The sequence below is a fragment of the Phyllostomus hastatus genome, unplaced genomic scaffold (assembly GCF_019186645.2).
Source record: "Phyllostomus hastatus isolate PE091 unplaced genomic scaffold, TTU_PhHast_1.1 phas_scaffold_93, whole genome shotgun sequence".
In the NCBI taxonomy this organism is placed as follows: Eukaryota; Metazoa; Chordata; class Mammalia; order Chiroptera; family Phyllostomidae; genus Phyllostomus; species Phyllostomus hastatus.
In genome coordinates, this window is record NW_025334042.1 from 12,233,547 (window position 1) to 12,253,405 (window position 19,859).

General features: G+C 36.2%; 1 protein-coding gene across 2 annotated transcripts in view; it reads left to right on the plus strand.

Annotated features, from left to right (window-relative positions):
* TAFA2 (TAFA chemokine like family member 2) overlaps nt 1-19,859 on the plus strand; it is a 433,970-nt gene that overhangs the window by 374,738 nt on the left and 39,373 nt on the right. For both annotated transcript variants that reach the window (XM_045828970.1, XM_045828969.1), the window contains exons 3-4: nt 16,212-16,364; nt 17,397-17,521. In XM_045828970.1, coding sequence (XP_045684926.1) covers nt 16,212-16,364; nt 17,397-17,521 — 278 coding nt within the window. The remainder of the gene's footprint in view (nt 1-16,211; nt 16,365-17,396; nt 17,522-19,859) is intronic.

Sequence of the window (19,859 nt, forward strand, 5' to 3'; positions counted from 1 at the left end):
ATGTGCCCTGACTGAGAATCAAACCATCCAACTTTTGGTTTGCAGTCTGGCACTCAGTCCACTTAGTCACACCAGCCAGGGCATGCAGTGTTATTTCTATCAATAGAAAATATTTACAGAATATCTATTGTGACTAGATTTTATTGCAAGTGCTTTATATACAATATATGAATTAATTAAATCCTTATAACACTGCTTTGAGGCAGATACATTGCTTTTTATTTTTACAGATGAGGAGACTAAGACAGTCTGGTTAAGGAACTTGTCAAAGGTTATGCACTAAGTGGTGGATCTGTATTTTGAATCCATTAGTCTGGCTCTAGTATTTGTATTCCCATCTACTGTGCAACCATTTATTTTATCTACTGACTCTTAGATAAAAATAACTTGCTGAGGATGATCTATAAGTTAGTTTCCCTGAAAACCAATGCCAGCTATCATACCTCTCATCCTGATGAATGTTTTTGCAAGGATAATAAGAGTTCCTGGATTTGTAAAAATAATGATAATAATATCCAATAATCACTAAGCACTGTCTACATGCTGGACACAGTGTTAAGACCTTTACCTGATTTCTGTTAATCTTCCCAATAAGAAAATAAAATAGGTTTTATCATTCTTGTTTCGCAGATGAGGAAACTGCAGTGTGGGTGTAATGAACTTGCTCAAAGTCACAGAGCTACTAAGAGCTGTGTGAAAGCCTGCTTCTGTCTGATTTCCTGTGGTAACCACCAGACCTTCTGCTGCCTCCCTCCAGAGGCTGCTTTAGTCTTTGATTCATTAATTAGGTTTGCTGGATGGTGTCCATTGTATGCTGCCCAGGAGGGTGTGTTACTGTACATGCTCACTTCACTTTCAAGAGAAAAAGGCAAATTACCAAAAGAACAAAGTAACACCAGGGACCTTTTCAAGATAATAAAATCCTGGGATACAATTTGGTCAGGATCCACTTACTGCTACATTTCACACCACGTCTTGTTTTTTTTTTTTTTTTTTTGTGCCTCTGCATAAAGCTACACTTCCAGCACACTCCAGGGCTAGATGCTTCTAATCATGTCCAAGATTAATGCCTAAATGTCGAGTGATATTTAAAGAAGCAAGATAAGTGTTTTAAAAGCTTTATACTAGAAGTATTTTAGGCCCTGGCCAGGTAGCTCAGTTAGGGTTAGACCATCCCTATTTGCCAAAGTTGCTAGTTCAATCCCTGGTCAGGGCACATTCAAGAATGAATGAATGAATGCATAAATAAATGGAACAAATGGATCTCTCTATCTTTCTATTTCTCTCTTTATCTCTAACCCTCCTCCCTCTCTCTTAAATCAACAAATAAAAAAAATATTTTAATACAGGGTTTTGAGTAATGTACATACTATGGTTAAATATATATATATATATATATATATATATATATATATATATATAAACAAAACACAAACACGTAACTTTCTATATTGTTATTAAAGATGCATGTAAAATTATAAAACTTTAGAATCAGAGGGGAAGTTAGAGATCATCTAGTCCAGATCATGAGACTGAGGCCAATGTGACTTTACACGCTGTCAGGCATCTTGCAAAATTCAGATTATATATCATGTTCTTTATGAATTCTTTCCTGGTCTCTCTTCTTGTACCTTCCCCTTGCTGGGTGAAAAATGACTTTTCAGTTTTGTTTTTAAATCTTGGCATTTTCGGCAGTTATTTGCATCATGGCTCCTGCATCATGTTCACTTTTCTGTGTGTTGCTTTCTTCCTCTACTGCCTGCCTTCTAAGCTCCTTGAAAGCAGGGATGGTCATTCCTTCAGCTTTATATTCTCAGGAGATAGCACGATACCTGCATAGGGCCTCAAATATATTAATACTTTTCCTCCCACCTTCTAAGATCTTCTGGCTTGGCTAATTTCCAAATTAACAGAAGATTAACAGGAGAAAAATCAAAGATTAAGACACATGCATGGGGAATTCACAAAGACATGATCATTCCATGAAAATTTCAAAGACAGTGAAGGAACATTAGGTATATAATACATTTTGGACAAAAAACGAAGGGCCAAGGGGACAGGATATAGTACATAAATGAGAATGAGCAATGTACAAGTAGTTAAGGAAGAGTGAACACACATGGCAGGCAAATTCTTGATAGGTGACTATAGAACAAAGGCAACTCTGTCCCCAAAAGCAGAATTTTGGTTCCTTTATCTGGTACTTACTCAAGAATAGCTAGGTCTTCAACATGTGAATGAGTTGGCAGAGATTTCATGGTTAGTTAGCAGTGAAGTGCAAAGGAAGACAGATTTCTAACTTGCCAGTAACCAATGATCTTCCGACCGCACTTTGCAATTTGTCCTCATTTGATTTTCACATTATAAATGAATTAGGAAGTTATTTTTAAAGAGGACATTTTCAGAAGCTATCAGCAACAAGAAAAACTTAATTGATATGACAGTATAAAATTCCTACCCAGGGAATAGGTGCTACAGAATACAGTTTCTCAAAGAGCTACTAACATCTTTCTTCTAAAAACAAAAAAACAAAACTTCCTCTAGTCTTCCTTAATAAGTTGACTTAGGATTTACATGCTCTTGATCTAGAGTGACACTCAGAACCTAGATATTTTGTACTGAAATTGCTGAGTATAGAGAAAAGATAACCTAAATTTGCTTTTCATGTCAATCATGGGGTATGAAGCAAACTTTCCGTGTGTGAAAACATGTTGTTGAAAGGCAGTGATTTCATTCATTCTTGAATAATACTGATTCATTCTGTTTATAGGTGTCTTACTAACTTCAAAGAATACCCCAGATGTAGAAAACCTTTTACTACACAGAAAAGCATGGAATTATGAATCTGTACAATTAGATATGGGAAACAAGTTCATCCTTTCTTCAGGGGATAATTATTTCCTAGAATTAAATGACCCTGGTGCATCTATCCATCTAGATTTGTATATAGCACACCATATAATACATTTTTGGAATGGGAAAAGAAACTTAGAAACTGTTCTAACTTTGTAGTTCAGGAAATTATTAAAGTTCAAATAAATAAAATGATTTTTTAAAGAATTGTCCTGACCAATTTGGGACCAAAATCAAGATCTCCTGGCCCAGATTATAATGTCACACTGCTTCTGTGGTGGATGTGCTCTGCTCTCATTGATCCTCTTGGGCTTTTATCACAATGGACAAATGTTACTGGCTGAAATACTTTTAGCTGACATTACATTTTTTTCTTTACTACATGATGTTAAATGTTCTCCTATCATATGTGACCAACTTCCTTATTTTAGAGATGGTAGATTGTGATTTAGGGAGATTAACCGGTTTACCAAAGATTAAATGGTCTATTTGTGGTAGTACTAGAAACAGAACTTGGGCTTCTGCTGTCTCAGTCTGGGGCTCACCGCATGTCCCTCTCCTCCTGAAACCATACTTGGCTCTCTGAATGAACAAGTTAAGCACACATACACACATATCCACAAAACTGATGTCAAGAAAATTTTTTAGAGCTTCCAGTAAATTCATCTAAGCCTGGACTTAAAATATAATTACTGGTTTGTTTGTTTTTTTGAGAACTCTTATAGCAAACCATTTGTTTATTCGTTTATTCATTAAGCGTATTGATTTTTCTATTATGGATCTCTGTGCCTCAAGCGTGGGAATCAGAGATAAATAATTATGAACTTGGGTCTCACAACTTAATAGGGGGAAATAAAGAGCAAAATAGTAAACTGTGACAGGTATTGTAGAAAAGTTAAGAAGATGTTAATCAGAGGAGAGAAGAATGGTCCAGTCTACCCAAAAGTTGATTAATAGCTTCATAGAGTAGTAGGCGGTGCAATGTTTGAAACTGAAGGACGATGTAGGTGTTTCCTGAGGGGTAGAACGTGGGGCAAGGATTCAAGAGAGATAGAGCGAGGTCACCTAAGTAAAGATATACTAAGATTCTATTATAAAAACTGTTTATATGACTCCAGTGTAGGAAAGTGAGGCTGTGAAAGTCAGAGATGGGCTGATGGAGGCATGCTTGGGCCATGCTCAAGAATTTAAGTTTATTCTGTGAACAAAGAAGAGCCAAGAATAATTGTATACCCTGTACTTAATTCTTTAAAAGGAATTACTGTGGTAGAATGTGTGTGCTTACATGCGTGTAAGGGAACAAGCTAGTAAGTAGGGAGACCAGTCAGGGGCCCCTCATGGTTATGCTAGAGAAAGTTACTGAGGATGCCCAGATTAAGTCAGTAGAGAAGGAAAGAAATTAAGTTGAATAGGAGGCAGAATGAGAGGAATTCGGTGAGCAAAAAGCAAATTTGGTGGGGGTAGGTATGAAAGTAACACTGAACTGGAAATGAAGAGAGCTGAGTTCCAATTGTGGATCTTCCATAATCTTAACTCTGATTTTGAATTAGTGAATATTCTAGATGTTTTCTAACCATCAATTTTTTTTTTGTAAAATGGCAAAATAGGACTTTATAATTTTTAAAATCTCTAAAAGTCAATGATTCTTAGGTAGCTGCATTCTATAAATTGATTCAAGGGTCTAAGTAAGGTTTTCTTCATTGCCATAGTAATCACGGCTAACATCTTTACTCTATCAAATGTAAGCATCATTATGAATGTTGACTGTCCATCCTTATTTCATCCCTTTATGATAGATAATACTATAATTCCTATTTTGCTGATGAGAAGTTGAAGCATAAAGAGGCAAAATAATTTTTCAAATTATATCTTTTTTGTTCTTTGCATGTCTTAGTCTGTTCAGGCTGCCATGAGAAAAGAACAAACCCTGAGTGGCCTATAAACAAAGGATACTTATTTCTCATAGTTTTGGAGGTGGAAGCTAGAGAACAGGTGCCAGTATGGTTGAGTCTGGGCTGTCTTCTGGGTTGCAGACTTCATGTTATGTCCTCACACTGCAGAAGGTGTGAGCCTACTCTTGTGGGCCTCTTTGATAAGGATTCTAAACCTGGTAGCCTTCCCAAGGTCTTGTCCCTTAATACTATCGCTTTGGGCACTAGGTTTTTTATCATATGAATAATGGGGAGACACAAGCTTCTAGAGCATAGCACTGCACTTCCTCCTTACTGTGTAATTTCTGTTAAGAAGCACTTGGACTGTATCTGATTCCTTCCTAGGTCCATTAATAGGAATATTATTGCATATTACATAATATATACACCTTTAAATTTCATTGGCTTAACAACGCCTAAGTTTATTTCTGGTGTATACGAAGCCAATTAATGTCAGGGAATGGATCTGCCCTCTCCACAGTCATTCAGGGACCGAGGTTGATTATGGCTCTTCAAGGTCACCATTGGCACTGACATCTAAGTTAAAGGGGAAGGGAGAGTAGCTGATGGAGCAGGTTTTTATAGGCCTGGTCTTAATGCAGCATAACTCACTTCTGCCCATTTCCCATGTGTCACATGCAAGGGAGACTGGAAAATATAGTCTAGTTGTGTGCTCAGGAGGAAAGAAAAAAGAGGCTTGGTGGATAGGTAGGTAGGTTCTCTCTTTCAAAGCTGGGACTTGAACCTAAATTATCTGACTTCAGAATCCTCACCCAAACCACTGTGCTAGGATACATTTGTACTTGCTCTCTCTTGTGGAATCAATAGTAATTAAGCCATTTTATACATAAAATAATATATAGGTTGACATTATAGTGAATATTATGCTGTGCAGTTAAAATTCATTACTTCTTGTAGATAAGAAATATATCTAAAATACAAATTTTATGAACTCCCTTCTCAGTTTTACATTTGGTTCAGTGACTCAATAAAGTTAATTTATGTTAGTCTAAAGTGATTAAAAATCCAATTGATTTTCATTTTCTGATAGGTCTAATATATTGTACCCATTTTAACAAAACTTTGTCATTTCATAAACTCATAGAATTTTAGAGTTGGAAGAGGTGTTTAACTCTAACTCTAAAACTAGTCTGATTTCTTACTTTGCAGATGAGGGAAAAGACCCAGAGACCTAAATGACTTACTCAAGACTACACTCTAGGGACAGAGAACGAGGGACTAGGACCCCAATATTCCATCTTTTCTTTTACTGTTCTGTCTACTCACTGTTGTTTTTTTCAAGAAGCACTTGGACTATACTTGCTCCTTCTTAGAAACACCTATAGGAAGAGTATTAATTACTAAATAATAGGGTGACTCCTCCAGTGTATAGGAATTGGAGATATTCAGACTTTTTACATTTTGTGTGTGTGTGATTTGGGATTAAGCAAGAAAGATGCTTTTTTTTTTAGCCTTTGCCATTAGAAACATTTAAAAAATATATTCCCATCATAGTAATTTAAGAGGGCCTAAACATCATCATTTGAAATGCCAATTTTCACCATGAGGTTAAAATAGAGAGTGTAGCTTCTGGATTGTGAATTTCTTGGATAATATGAAGGTGGAAACTTGTGTCTTGTTCTTAAAAGTGAGGATATAGAAAACTTCTGCTAAATAATTAGCTTTCATTCATTTAAAAAAAGATAAATACCCTTGTCAGCACATTTTGGGGGTCAAAGAACAGAGACATCATTGGGTTATTTCACAAAAAAAGGTGCTCATTGAAACTTATTGTATTTCAGGAGTTGAGGAAAAATTTCAGAAAGACCTCATAAAGGGCAGACACCAAGGTGGCTGGTGGGACTTCCTACTCTTTTTCTGTTACTTCTCTTCATGCCTCTCCTGTCTGTTTCCTCTGAAACCCCTATTTCTCATCACCATGAGGTGCACAAAGCCCTCCATGGGCCATCTCTCTCCTACTACTAGATGACCTTTGGACTCAAATGTCCATTTCAATGTGGCAATTCTGTGTTTGAGTACAAATTTCCAGAGGGGTGGATTTGCCTTATCTAGTTCCTCTTTTTCAGAGCAGGTCTCCCAAAAAAAGTTACTGGGCAGTTTACTGTTGCTTGAGATTCTGCTTCTCCAATATCAGTTCTCATTTGACATGAGGGTGTACAAGATGTTCATGTTTAAACTGAACTGAATCTAAAATTCTCAGAGGAGAAAATCTGTTCTGCCTCTTTCTTTTAAAATAGACTGAGGACACCCTCTGTTGAGAGTTTACTTTTATGAATATAGACCATATTGTTATTAGGGTTATTCTTTAGTGGCAATCTGTCTTGTCCCAATAATTTTATTTTTTCTGTATAAAATTGGAGAAGTTTCAGAAAACAGACTTTGTAAAAATGTCACCTGCACATGACTATTTCCTTCCTGATTGCCCTGACTTTATAAATTATGCAAATTTTTTGAAATTTTATTGAGCTATTTAAATGACCGGTTCTTTTAATGAGATTGCTTTATCAGAAAGTCTAAAAATGTGTCCTATTTTCTCATTCTAATGAATTAAAGTGAGAAATTAGCTGTCTCAGAAAGTTTTTGTTTCAGCACATTTTTTCCATTCAAAGTGATTTACAGCAACCTAAGTCCATTAACTAGCCTGCATTTTAGATGCTTGTTTTGGTGCATGTAGATGATACTTTATTTCTGCTTAGAGGGTATATAATACAGACTCTCTAGGGAGCTAGTCAAATTGGGTAAAAACTATTAAGTAGGAGTGTATGGAGACAAACAAAATTTCTGAATCAATGAGACAAATCAGAATATAAATAAGAACTGAAATTCAATGGAGAGGAAACCTGATAGGTACAAATTCACAACTTAATAATACTAAGTTTACTCTCTCTGTAGCTTAAGTGTCAGATTCAATTGTTTTTACATATATCTTATGTCAATACAAATATATATGTAGATTTTTGAAAAATTAAAGCTTTTTTATAAAATGTAGATAACTTTCCCTAACAGCTGTCTTTGTAGTTTATATATGCTGCATCATTTTCATATTCATTGATTATTTTAAATGTAAAAATTAAGACTAACATTTCACTTGGTAAGCAATTGAAAAGTAGTTTCACACACGTTCTGTCATTTAGTCTTCATAAGGCCTCCAGGGAGCAATTTTAGGCATGAACAAACTAGTTCTTTAAATGTGAATGGACTTGTTTAAAGGTTCACTCAGTACAGTAACAGGTGAAAATAGGCTGGGACTGAGGTATTTCAGTTTCAAAGTCCCTGTCCTTTTGAGGCTTCCAAGCATTGTATGTAGGGACAGCAGTACACCTCCTGCATTTCTCCACATCATTGGGAACTGCAGTCTGTTGCACATGTGGAACTCATTTCAAAAGTCACTAGACAATAGTGTTTCAGGTCATGGTATCTGAAGGCAAACTGCCTGGCTCTCAGCTCTGGTTTTTGTCTATCGCTAGCTATATTGTCTTGGGCAAGCTACTTAACATTGCTGTGGCTCGATTTCTGCATCTGTAGGTTGAGGATAATTATAGCTTCCCCTTTAATGGTTGCTGTGATGATAAAATAGAAAAAAACACTTGGCATACAGTGAAAACTCAATGAATGTTAGTAATTACCATTATTTCACACATTGTTTCTGAAGTGAATGAATTATTCTTACGTACAGAATGTGATCTGCATAATAACTGTGCTCTTATTAACCTAAGGCCAGCAACCTCTACTCAAGGTGAATGATTTGCATAAAATTCTGTTGTGAACTCATTTTTCATAATGGGGTATTTATAGAGGAATAAAATGTGATCATATTAATATATATAAATGTGTAGATATACTATTTTAAAATTATACATGCTTACAAATAAAATGCTATTTAACTCAGATTTTTCCCCCTTATGGAGAAGTTCTTATCAGTAGGTAAAAAGTCATTTGGAAAAAATGCCTTAGAGGACTTCACGTGAGAATATAGTGATCATAATAGCTTTGCAAAACATTTAGGAATCTTAAGATACGGTTTAAGTGGCAGTCTCCTAAGGCCATGTTTCTGGGGCTTTATAGGGCCAGTGAGCCCATTGTTGAAATAAAGCGTAAGCGTAATAAGCTCCGAAAGCACAGTTAGGGCTGGTAAGACTTGGTGTCCCTGTGCTTGTAAGAGTTAAACTAATGTGTGTCTGGTGTCATTTTACAAAAGTGAAGGAGGCAACTTTGTGTTTATGCATCGCATCCAGAGAGGGAAGAGGAGCAGAAGAACAAAAATTTGTTTATTTTTTAACTTGGGAATTTTGACTTAAAAGTAAAAAACAAATTTGTTTGTTCTTTTGTTCACTTAAATCTTGTCCAGGGTGTCCTGCATCATTTTATTATGATGCTAACAGATTCTCTGTGAAGCCTATTTTGTCAATTTGGAAAGTCCTAATCATCTATGTAGGTTAGTTTATCTGAGCTCTGTCTGAATCTGTGTAGAGAATTCTAGTAACTGCCTAAATTTCTTACAGTCTCATTAACCTTTTGAAAGAAAACCACAGGATTTACTTTTGCCTTCTTAAAATTGTTTACCATCTAAACAATTGTGGTATGTGTTAAACACATACCACAGACTGAGCAGTTTACAGGAAAAAAGCTAGTCTTTGTCTACAAGAATTTGGTTATCATAAGCTAAGATGCACACCAGACAAATGAGAAAACTACGTCATATGTCTACACATGCTATGCTTAGGTGAACTAATTCTGCTAGAAGATCTCTTTTCCTGTTTTGAGGTATCTCACTCCCCTTGGCCTATCTACCAGCAGATATGAATACTGGAACAGTCAATATTCTCCCTATCTGCGCCTTCAAACTCCATCAAGATCATCCATCCATCTATCTATCATCTATTCTGTTTTTAAAAGGTTTATTATCCCTCTTGATAAGCTTTGCAGCTCAGTTTTAATAAGAACAACAAAGGCTGAGGGATATTTTTCACAAAATCCCATTTATTAGAAAACAATACCTGTGTCTGAGTATTTTAATTATAAGCAATGGTGACAAAGTTTCAGGCAGAAAAGCCTTGTGTCTGTCACACCTGCTGTTCCTGGTCACCTTTGTTATTGTTCTCTGGAGGGGGCTTCGTCTCTTTGTCTTCCCAGCGTACTCCTACCTGTCCTTCTCTTCATTATACCACGTGGGCATCATTTCACTTCCTTTCTCCTCCAAGAAGATGGAAGCACACTTTCTTCACCAGAGCTCTGACATACCAAACTTAACCAATGCAGTTATCCAATTGTGGAATAGTTCATTATAATCCTTTGAATTATATAATTAAACAACTCTTTCTTTTTCACATTTATTCCTCATTGACTCAAATAAGATTGAGTAATCCGGGTTTTGAGAGATCATACTTAACTGAATTATCCTCCAACTAATGTATTTGGGAAATATACTGAACAATTCAGGAAGCAGTAGAAAGTCCCACTGCATAGCCAAGGTAGGCTAAGTTTTGGGGCAGTAACAAACAACCTCCAAATTTTAGAGGACTGTAACAACAGAAGGTTTATTTCTCATGCATAGGTCCCTAGTGCTTGGTGGGGACACTGTTCCATGTCTCTCCACTTGGGGACTCACCTCCATATAATCTCCATTATCAAGACATAATTGGTTGCTCTGACTGGTAGGGAGATCTGTGGTGAATTACACAGTAGCTCTTTTTTATTTTTACTTTATTTTTAGTTACAGTTGACATACAATATTATATTAGTTTCAGGGGTGCAACCTAGTGATTAGACATTTATATACCTCATGAAGTGATTCCCCCCATAAGTCTAGGACCCACCTGACACCATACACAGTCATTACAGGATTGTTGGCTCTTTTCTCATGGTGTACTTTACACCCCCGTGACTATTGTGTATCTACCAATTTGTACTTATTCCCTTCACCTTTTTCACCCAGCACTCCTAACAGCCATCCCATCTGGCAACTACCAACTTGTTCTCTGTAGCTACGAGTTTGTTTCTATTTTGTTTCCTTACTTTTTATTTTTTTAGATTCCACTCATAAGTTAGATTACATGGTATTTTTTCTGACTTATTTCACTTAGCATAGTAACCTCTAGGTCTATCCATGTTCTTGCAAAAGGTAAGACTTCATTCTTTTCATAACTGAGTCATATTCCACTGTATATATGGGCCCTGCCTTCCTAAGATGGACACTTAGGTTGCTTCCATATCTTGGCTAATGTAAATAATGCCACAATAAGCATAGGAGTGTGTATATCTTATCTTTTCAAATTAGCACTTTGGATTTCTTTGGATAAATACCCAGAAGTGGGATAGCTAAGTCAAGGCAGTTCTATATTTTTGATTTTTTTAGGAAACTACATACAGTTCCACAGTGGCTGTACTGATTTACAATCCCATAAACAGTGTGTGAGGGTCCCCTTTTCCTCACATCCTTGCCAACACTCATTTGTTGATTTATTGATGGCAGCCATCTTACAAGTGTGAGGTGAAATGTCATTGTGGTTTTGATTTGCACTTCTCTGATGATTAGTGATGTTGAACATATTTTCATGTCTATCGGTCATCTGTATGTCTTCTTGGGAGAAATGTCTATTCAGACCCTCTGCTTTTTTATTCAGATTGTGTTTTTTTTTGGTGTTAAGTTGTATGAGTTTCTTATGTATCCAAAATATTAACCCTTACCAGATGTATCATTGGTGAATATGTTCTCCCATTCAGTGGGTCGTCTTTTCCTTTTGTTGATGATTTCCTTCATTGTGTGAATACTTTTCAGTTTGATATAGTCCCAGTTATTTTTCTTTTTTCCCTATGTGAGAGAGATATTTTTTAAACAAACAGTTCTAAAAGTTATGTCAAAGAATTTACTGCCTACATTTTCTTCTAGGAGTTTATGGATTAAGGCACAGATGTCAAACACAAGGCCTGCGGGCGGAATCCGGCCCTCCACCTTGCTTGTACCCGGCAGCAGCACTGAGCTCCTTGCCCCTAGTTAAGGAGTAGTTACATTTATACAGTCCTAAAATTACATTTGGCCCTTTGAAGGCAACTGCGAGGCTGATGTGGCCCCCAGTGAAAATGAGTTTGACACCTTGGTTTAAGGTCTTACACTTAAGCTTTTAATCCATTTTACGTGTATTTTTGTATATGATGTAAGAAAATGGTGTGGTTTCATTTTTTGCTTATCCAATTTTCCTAACACCATTTATTGAAGAGACTGTATTCACCCCATTGTATAGTCTTGCTTCCTTGGTCATAGATTAATTGTGCACATAGACTGATATCTTTTGCTGCTTCTCATGAGCGATTTGTATTACTTAGCTTTCATTTCATTGGCCTAAGCAAGTCACATCATGGCAATCTAAACTTAATGAGGTGGAGAAATACAGTACTACCATGTAGCCAGAAAGGAGAGACCCATAAATATTTGGTGAACAGCACTAGTGACTACTACAATGAATTTATTCTCTTATTTTTTTCTTGTCATATTTTGATGTTGACATTGGGACAAAAAAATCAGATAAAATGTTTTAACCTGTGATTCTTTTCCAATGTTTGATAAAATCTTTCTTATAACAAAGTTGGTAAAATGACCTTGGTGCTGAAATGATGCCTTTTGCACTGTGTGCTCCTGGCTGCCACAGCACTGTGGAAGACGGCAGAACCCTATCCCCATCAGACACTCTCTGAAGCTGTCTCAGCTCAGTGCTCTGCCTAACAGCTTCACTACCTGAAGGAGCCCAAATAATGTCTCATTTCTAACCTGGCTTCCATTCAAAGACTTGCAGACTTAATCTCCTCATGATTAACATCTCTGTTTCCCTAAATCACTATAAAAAATCTAAGCATCCCAAATAATGTATCATCGCAGAGGTGTTTGTCCCCATCCTGCTCTGTAATTGCACCCTGTTTTCCACTCCACCATGTTCTCCTCATCAGCTGCTCTGGGCCAGACCATCAACTGCTCCTCAGTAAATTTTCTTTTTCCTTTCCTGATATATTTACTTCATAGTTTTTTCTGTTCCCACACATCTCTCATATTTCTTAGAGAAACTGATCCACTCAGATCTACCTGCCTCTGTATCTGTATTTCCCCCATGACTCTGGGTAAAATGGATTGCGTGTCCCCACATCAACCTAGCACCAATCCCTCTGGTGCCTTAATCTCAATTCCTTTTTCCTTCTTAAAAACATTCTTTTTTTTAGTTACCCATTTCTCTCTACCAGATCAGTCCGGCACTAAGCATGCTGTTATGTCATCTGTTTCCTTCTTCCTTCAAAGAAAAGCTCCAGACAGAAATTTTTGTAATTGTCTGTAGAGTTTTACATCCCATTCTATACTAAACATACTTCTATCATGACTATTTTCAATCAGGCCACTGAAAGGATTTTTGCTAAGTTCAAATACTAGCAATGGTAAAAGCCAACAGAGTGCCTACTAAGGGGCAATAAGTGTTCCAGATATTTTATACATGATAAAGTATTTACTTCTCAAATGGGCCCTATGAAGATTGTGCTGTTTTTATCCCTCTTTTAGATGTAAAAAACTGCTCCTCAGAGATATTGGGTAACTTGCCTAATGTCACCCAGCTGCCCTGGTCGTGGAGTCTATGTTCTTAACCACTACGTCATTTCTCTTTATTTATTAAAGCTTTCAGCAGCTTTTGACATAGCTGACCAATCCCTCCTGCTTGAAACATTTTATTCTTTGCTTTTCCATGTCTTTATTTGGGGTTCTTTTTCTCGTACTTCATGTGTTGCCATCTTTTTTTTCCTGCTTGCACCATTGTGGATCTAGGTTTCAGACATTCTTTCCTTTATTTGTTGGTAACCTTTCCAAGGTAATTTGGTTTAGTCCATGGCCTGAAATATCACCTGTTGGTTTAGACCTCCTGAGTGTGTACCTGCAGCCTATTTTTCTTCCCGAAGCTCTGTTTCATAAATGATGTTGCCTGATTTATATCTCTGTGTGAGTGTCTTAAAAGGATCTCACAGTTCACATAGACAAAAGAGAACTATAGATATCCTAGCCCAACCTATCTTTTGTCAAATTCCCCTTTCCCCAAGAGTTCTCTATCTACCTGCACCACCAGCCTCTAAATTGCTCAGGGCAAACTTAGAAATAATCCTCAATTCCTTTTTCCTTCACAGCTCACATTCTATCCCTTAGCAAGTCAAACCAACTGTGCACTGAAATACCCTTAGCCTGCTACTTCTCTGCAAGTCTGCTGCTGTTAGTCTAGTCCAAGTTCCATCTTTTATCACTTAGACTCCAGCAATCTCTTTATAATTGGTTTCCCTGCCTCCATTCTTGCTTTCTTCAATCCTTTCTCTAAAGAGCAGCCTCAGCAAACTTCTGAAACATTGATGAGATCATACCATTTCTACCCAAAGACTTTGCGATGAGAATAAATCCCATCTACTTACGGTGGCATACTAGCCCCTACATGATCTTCCTACATTTCTGACATGTTTCCCTCAACCTCTCAATTGTACAAACACACTGGCCATCTTGCTGTCCTGAGAACATACCATGCTTTTCCCCATTTCTGTACCTTGTCATTGCTGTTCCTTCACTTTGGAATGCTCTTCCTTTCTTAGAGCTTCATCATGGAAGCTTCATTCTCTTCACTGAGGTCATCACTCACGTACCTCCTTAGAGAGGTCTTCCTTGGGACTCTTGCTAAAATACACATTCTGTCTTTGCATAATTACTCTCAATGAACATACTGTATTTCCTTTAAGGTGCTTAAAAATCTAATACTGTCCTATGGAATCATTAACTTAGGTATTTATTATTTGTTTTCTCCAGAGGAATGTGAGCTCTTTGAGGACAGGGTCTATGTCCCTCTTGTTCACTGGTGCAGTCCCAGGACTCAGAATTATGCCTAATGTGTGGTATTGACCCAATTAAAATGTGACTAAGTACCCTATAGAAAGCAGGATAATGAACTGTGTAACACAAAACATTCAATGAATTAAAATAAATGGAACCATCCTTAGATAAAGTATTTTCCAGAGCATGAGAGGATAGGAGCAGAAGTGTGGCTTTTAAGTTTTTAGCTTTTGTCAACATAGCTTTGTGTATAAATCAAACATAGAAAAATCCCCATGTATATACAATGGCAGAAAAATCTTTGTGACCTTGGAAATGGTATTTGCTTCCTGAAAGTTCTTTCAAGTATTACATGTCAAAACTGAGTCATACCTGAGTTTCTTGGACTTACTTGGAGGTATGAATTGGACAATATGTTTGATATGTTCTCTCTCCCAAGAAAAATCTGAACAAGCTAGCTAGCCTGAATTATTACAAAGGGGTCCTCATCTCCCAGGGGAAAGATAATAGAAATGCATAATGTGTTGATTTCATTTACAATGGGTTTCAATAGGTTTATAGCATTAAAAACTTTAGATATCTACTTTTTTCTATTTACATTTCTATTTTTTATAGCAATAATGGTTTTAAAATTTCTGAAAGGATAGTGTTTCAACAAATGTTTGATTCAAAGCTATTTTTATTTTTAGCAGGTGAAACTTTTGCTTTTTCATTTCACAGTAGGGTTAATACTTTGAAGAAGAAATGCTGAAAAAAATAATGGTGACAGCAAACTAGAACCTTTTCCTCATGTGATAAGTCAAGTCCAAAAATTTTGATCACCCAAAATTTCACCTTCATAGCCTTCCTGCAAGGTGAATGAAACAGAGAGGGAAACTCACAGCTTTTTAGACTGGGTCTCTAGGCTAGGCATAAAGCCACCCAAGTTCTGGCTGTGCTTGGTGCCATTTGGTGGCAGTTGTCCCCTCAGACAAAATTGGAAGGAATGATATTTGGGTCTGGAAACTGGATGGAACTTTTGGGAAAATAATAGCAATTTAAAGAATCAACCAATTGTTCATTTCCAGGGAAATTGTGCAGATGATTACTAAGGCTGGGGATTCTCCCCTTCATCATCACTTCTTGAAAATTGATGTTCTGCCTAACCTTACACTCACCCCCGGAAGGACATAACCTTTATATCAACCCTCTGTAGTGTACCTTGCTCAGGGATTTAACTTACTTTGATTAAGATGTTGAACAAAAAGCTGTAAAAAGAAGTCACATGTGAATAAATAGGTTTTTGATGGCACCAAATATTGCCTCTATATTTCAGACTCTTCTAACAGCTTATTTTAATCTAGTCACTAATTGTTCCTGCTTCACCAAGCATTTACTGACAGAAATGGTCCTGCCACATTTAGCAAAGAAATAAAATCTGCATTATGGAGTCAGCATCATTGTATTTCCAGTTTCATGCATGGTGGGTCCCTTATAGAGCTATATTTAATGTACTTCTAATTAAAAAGAGGGAGGAAGTGTCCAAGGCTTTCTCAATGTTGTCTCATCTTTCGTTTTTGTTTGTGCAGCTCACCATGTTAAAACGGGCACTTGCGAGGTGGTGGCTCTCCACAGATGCTGTAATAAGAACAAGATAGAAGAACGGTCACAAACTGTCAAGTGCTCCTGCTTCCCCGGGCAGGTGGCAGGCACCACGCGAGCTGCCCCTTCCTGTGTGGATGGTGCGACGTTTACATTGCTCATTGCGGTAGTATAGATGGGGATGTGTAGGATGGGAACCCCACTATAATGCTGTTGACTGGGGCCAAATCTGAGGGACCACATTATAAATTATGTGGTTGACATGAGGGTATTTGGAAGGAGGTCTAAGATCTTATGCAGTTTTGTAACAAAAGGCATTATAATGAGATTCCAACAAGTCTTTGTGCTTCTTACTTTGATACCATGAAATATTGATTTGTTCACTAAGGAAGAAAACAGATGATTAAATAGTATGAATTTATAAACCCATGGATGGTTCTTAAGAATGAAAAAAAATAAACATCATACATACGAGAGAATGTTTAGTTGTAAATAGAATTTATGTAAAATGCTGGTTATTATAGAGATGCATCACAATATTGTCTTAATTTCTTTACTTGAGTATTCCTATAATTACAATAGGATATAAGTTTTTACATGGACCATTTAATCGATTCTACCATAAATAATAATTTGAGTGCTCATATTAGCATGGTACATTTCTGGTGATGATAGTTACTGCCCACAGTAAAAAACAATTGCATTAACTCGAATGCCCTCCTGATTTTCAGCCTACTGTGGGAAATATAACATTTATTCTAAAATATTTACTCTAAATTCTTCAGGGGCCTATTTTCTTACATGTTTACATAAATCAGTGCATGCATACATACTCATAATTTCTTTCAGATATGTTAATTTTCATCAAGTCTATATATTCCCATTAAAAATCATTTAATAATGTGCTTATAGTTTAAAATACTATATTGCGCATTTAAAACCTTAAGATGGTGGATCTCATATACAGTATTCTTACCACAGTGAAGTAAAATTAAAAGTTACAATCATTTATATTCAGAAAATCTAAATTTAGCCCCTTTGGACAAAATGAAGCAGGCCTCAAAAACCATTCTGCTCATTGGTAGGAACAATTTCTGGCTTGGTTTTTAATTGTGCAGAGAATTAGCAAACCCAAATGGAAAACGCTGAATCAGTTTTTCTATCTCCTGTAGCTTCAATAGTGGAACAGAAATGGTGGTGCCACATGCAGCCATGTCTTGAGGGGGAGGAATGTAAAGTTCTTCCGGATCGGAAAGGATGGAGCTGTTCCTCTGGGAATAAAGTCAAAACAACTAGGGTAAGTGGACAGCCTTTTGGAGAGCAAAATGCCTCTGAATTAACAAAGCATGGAGCGTGTGCAATGACACCTGTAAGTGGTGGTTGTAGAATTAGAGGATTGTTTTCCATGGTACATGTTTTCTCATTTTCTCCCTTACTCAATTTGTTCATAGCACATTTTTACTTCATTCAGAATAACATCTATAGCTTGCCATCAACTGTCATGTTATCTAATAAACAAACACTGTTTGTTCCTTCATGAGATATTGACTGACAGTAGTGTGAAACCCCCAAGGGTTACATATTAAAAATGCCGGGAAGGAGACTCAATCCCTTATTCTTGTCATGGATAGTTATCTGAATAGATTCTCAAAGTAAAATGATTTTACTATATGTATGACTCAGTAAAATTTGCCAACTAAGATTCTTCATTTTTATGTTATTTTGATCTTCCTGATTTCTTGATCAATAAATAGTTTTCCAATAGAATATAAATCTCTACATGGGCCCATTTAATTGATGTTACCGTAAGTAACTTAAATGCTCACATGAGCATGGTATATTCTGTGGGTCAATATGTAAAGATTACTCTTTAGACGATGTGTTTCAGCTTGCATGACTGACTTCTGGGAAATGGAAGACAAGTGAAAAATAGCATTATTCTTTAACTTCCTAACTATCTCAATGCATATTCCGGACTGGTAGAATTTAAATGCTTTTCTGTGTAGCCTCATCTATGAAAGTTCTGCCTTGTTTGCTTTTCCCTCAGAGCAAAAAGCAAGACAATTGATTAGAATTGAATAATTGGGGACTAGAACAGAATAATGGTATAAGGGGATGTTTTATTAAAGAAGAAAAAAAGGTAACATAAAAACTAGGTACTGGTTAATTTATGATATTGTTTGGCAATGGCAGTTTTTAAGAAATCTTCTCTGGACATATTTAAAAAGATCATTTTATAATCCCATCAGATATATAATTCAATCTACCAAGTGATGAATGTTCAGACACAGAAGTAACCAAATTTTCCATAAATAACTTTATATTGTGTCAAATTATTTGTGACTCTAACTTGTTGACCAAATGCTGGCACACCATTCCAAAAATCCACAGAGTACATGATAAGTTAATTGAAATGACGGTACCATTCCATTAGTTAGCATACAGTATAATCCATATTGATTTATTAAAAACATCTGGCTATATACAGTTTCCTTATAAGTCATTTACAGCATGAAAATATATTTTTGTAACACTATGAATTCTTAGTCCAAAATAGCACTCATGGGAAGTCATTGAAGTTTTGAAATCCTAAAACAATTAAAAAAAATAGCGAGTTCTTTACAACTACATTTTTGTTTTTATTACTTCAGTGGATATGAAAAAGTATTTTTGGATACTTAAAACATATGCCATATACTGAACAAAGTGCTTAATGTGAATTAGCTCATTTAATTCTCCCAGGAGCCCAGTGAAGAAGATAATACCTTCTGTTTACAAATGAATAAATCAAAACTTCAAAGTGTTCAGTGACTTTCCATGGTCATATAGCTAATTAATCAGAAGCCAGGATTCAAACCACAGAGTCTCATTCTAGACCTAATTTCTTAACCTGTAGTTTAGACTAGATAAATTAACTTATTCTTATAATAGTGATACAAGTTTCCTGTAGTTCTTCTCATATGAGGTGGACCTTTAAAAATAGCTTTTAACATATTTGACCATGGAAATAAAAAGGTCAAGATAATGTGATCTAAATTCTCATACTAAATTGTTTTATAAGTGTTGATTCCTTCCCAGTTGGGCCATATTCTCAATGGTCCAAACTTAAGTCTCTGTGTCACAAGTTCTTCATAATGTAATAAAACAAGATGGATGAGCTGAGAACTCCTGAGTTCTCAAAGACCACATCTAGACCCTCTAGTTTAAGCTGGGTTATACTTCCTATTTTTTAAATCTATTTTGCTCTGGAGAATGGCTATTAATGGAGGACCTCATTAAAGATATTGTAGAGAAGATTTATACAACAGTAGATGTTTGGATTAAATTATTCTTAACATTCTTCCAATTCTGAGAGTCTATGATTCTCATTTAAAAAGGAAAAATAATCATAGATAAGACAAGAAGGCATGAAAGAAATATCTCCCTAGGTACAATCTAAGTAAATTGTTGTCTTTTTTCTTTTTAACTTAACAAGAAAAATGTTGATGAAAATGAGGCTTCTTAGACATTTTTGATGAAAGGAACATCATGGCATTCTATATGCCTGGGCAAAAAGATGTGCAATTTTGCATTTTAGTCTAGCTCACAAAACAATCTAGATAAATACACTGAGGTGATAAGGAAGCAAGGTTGTG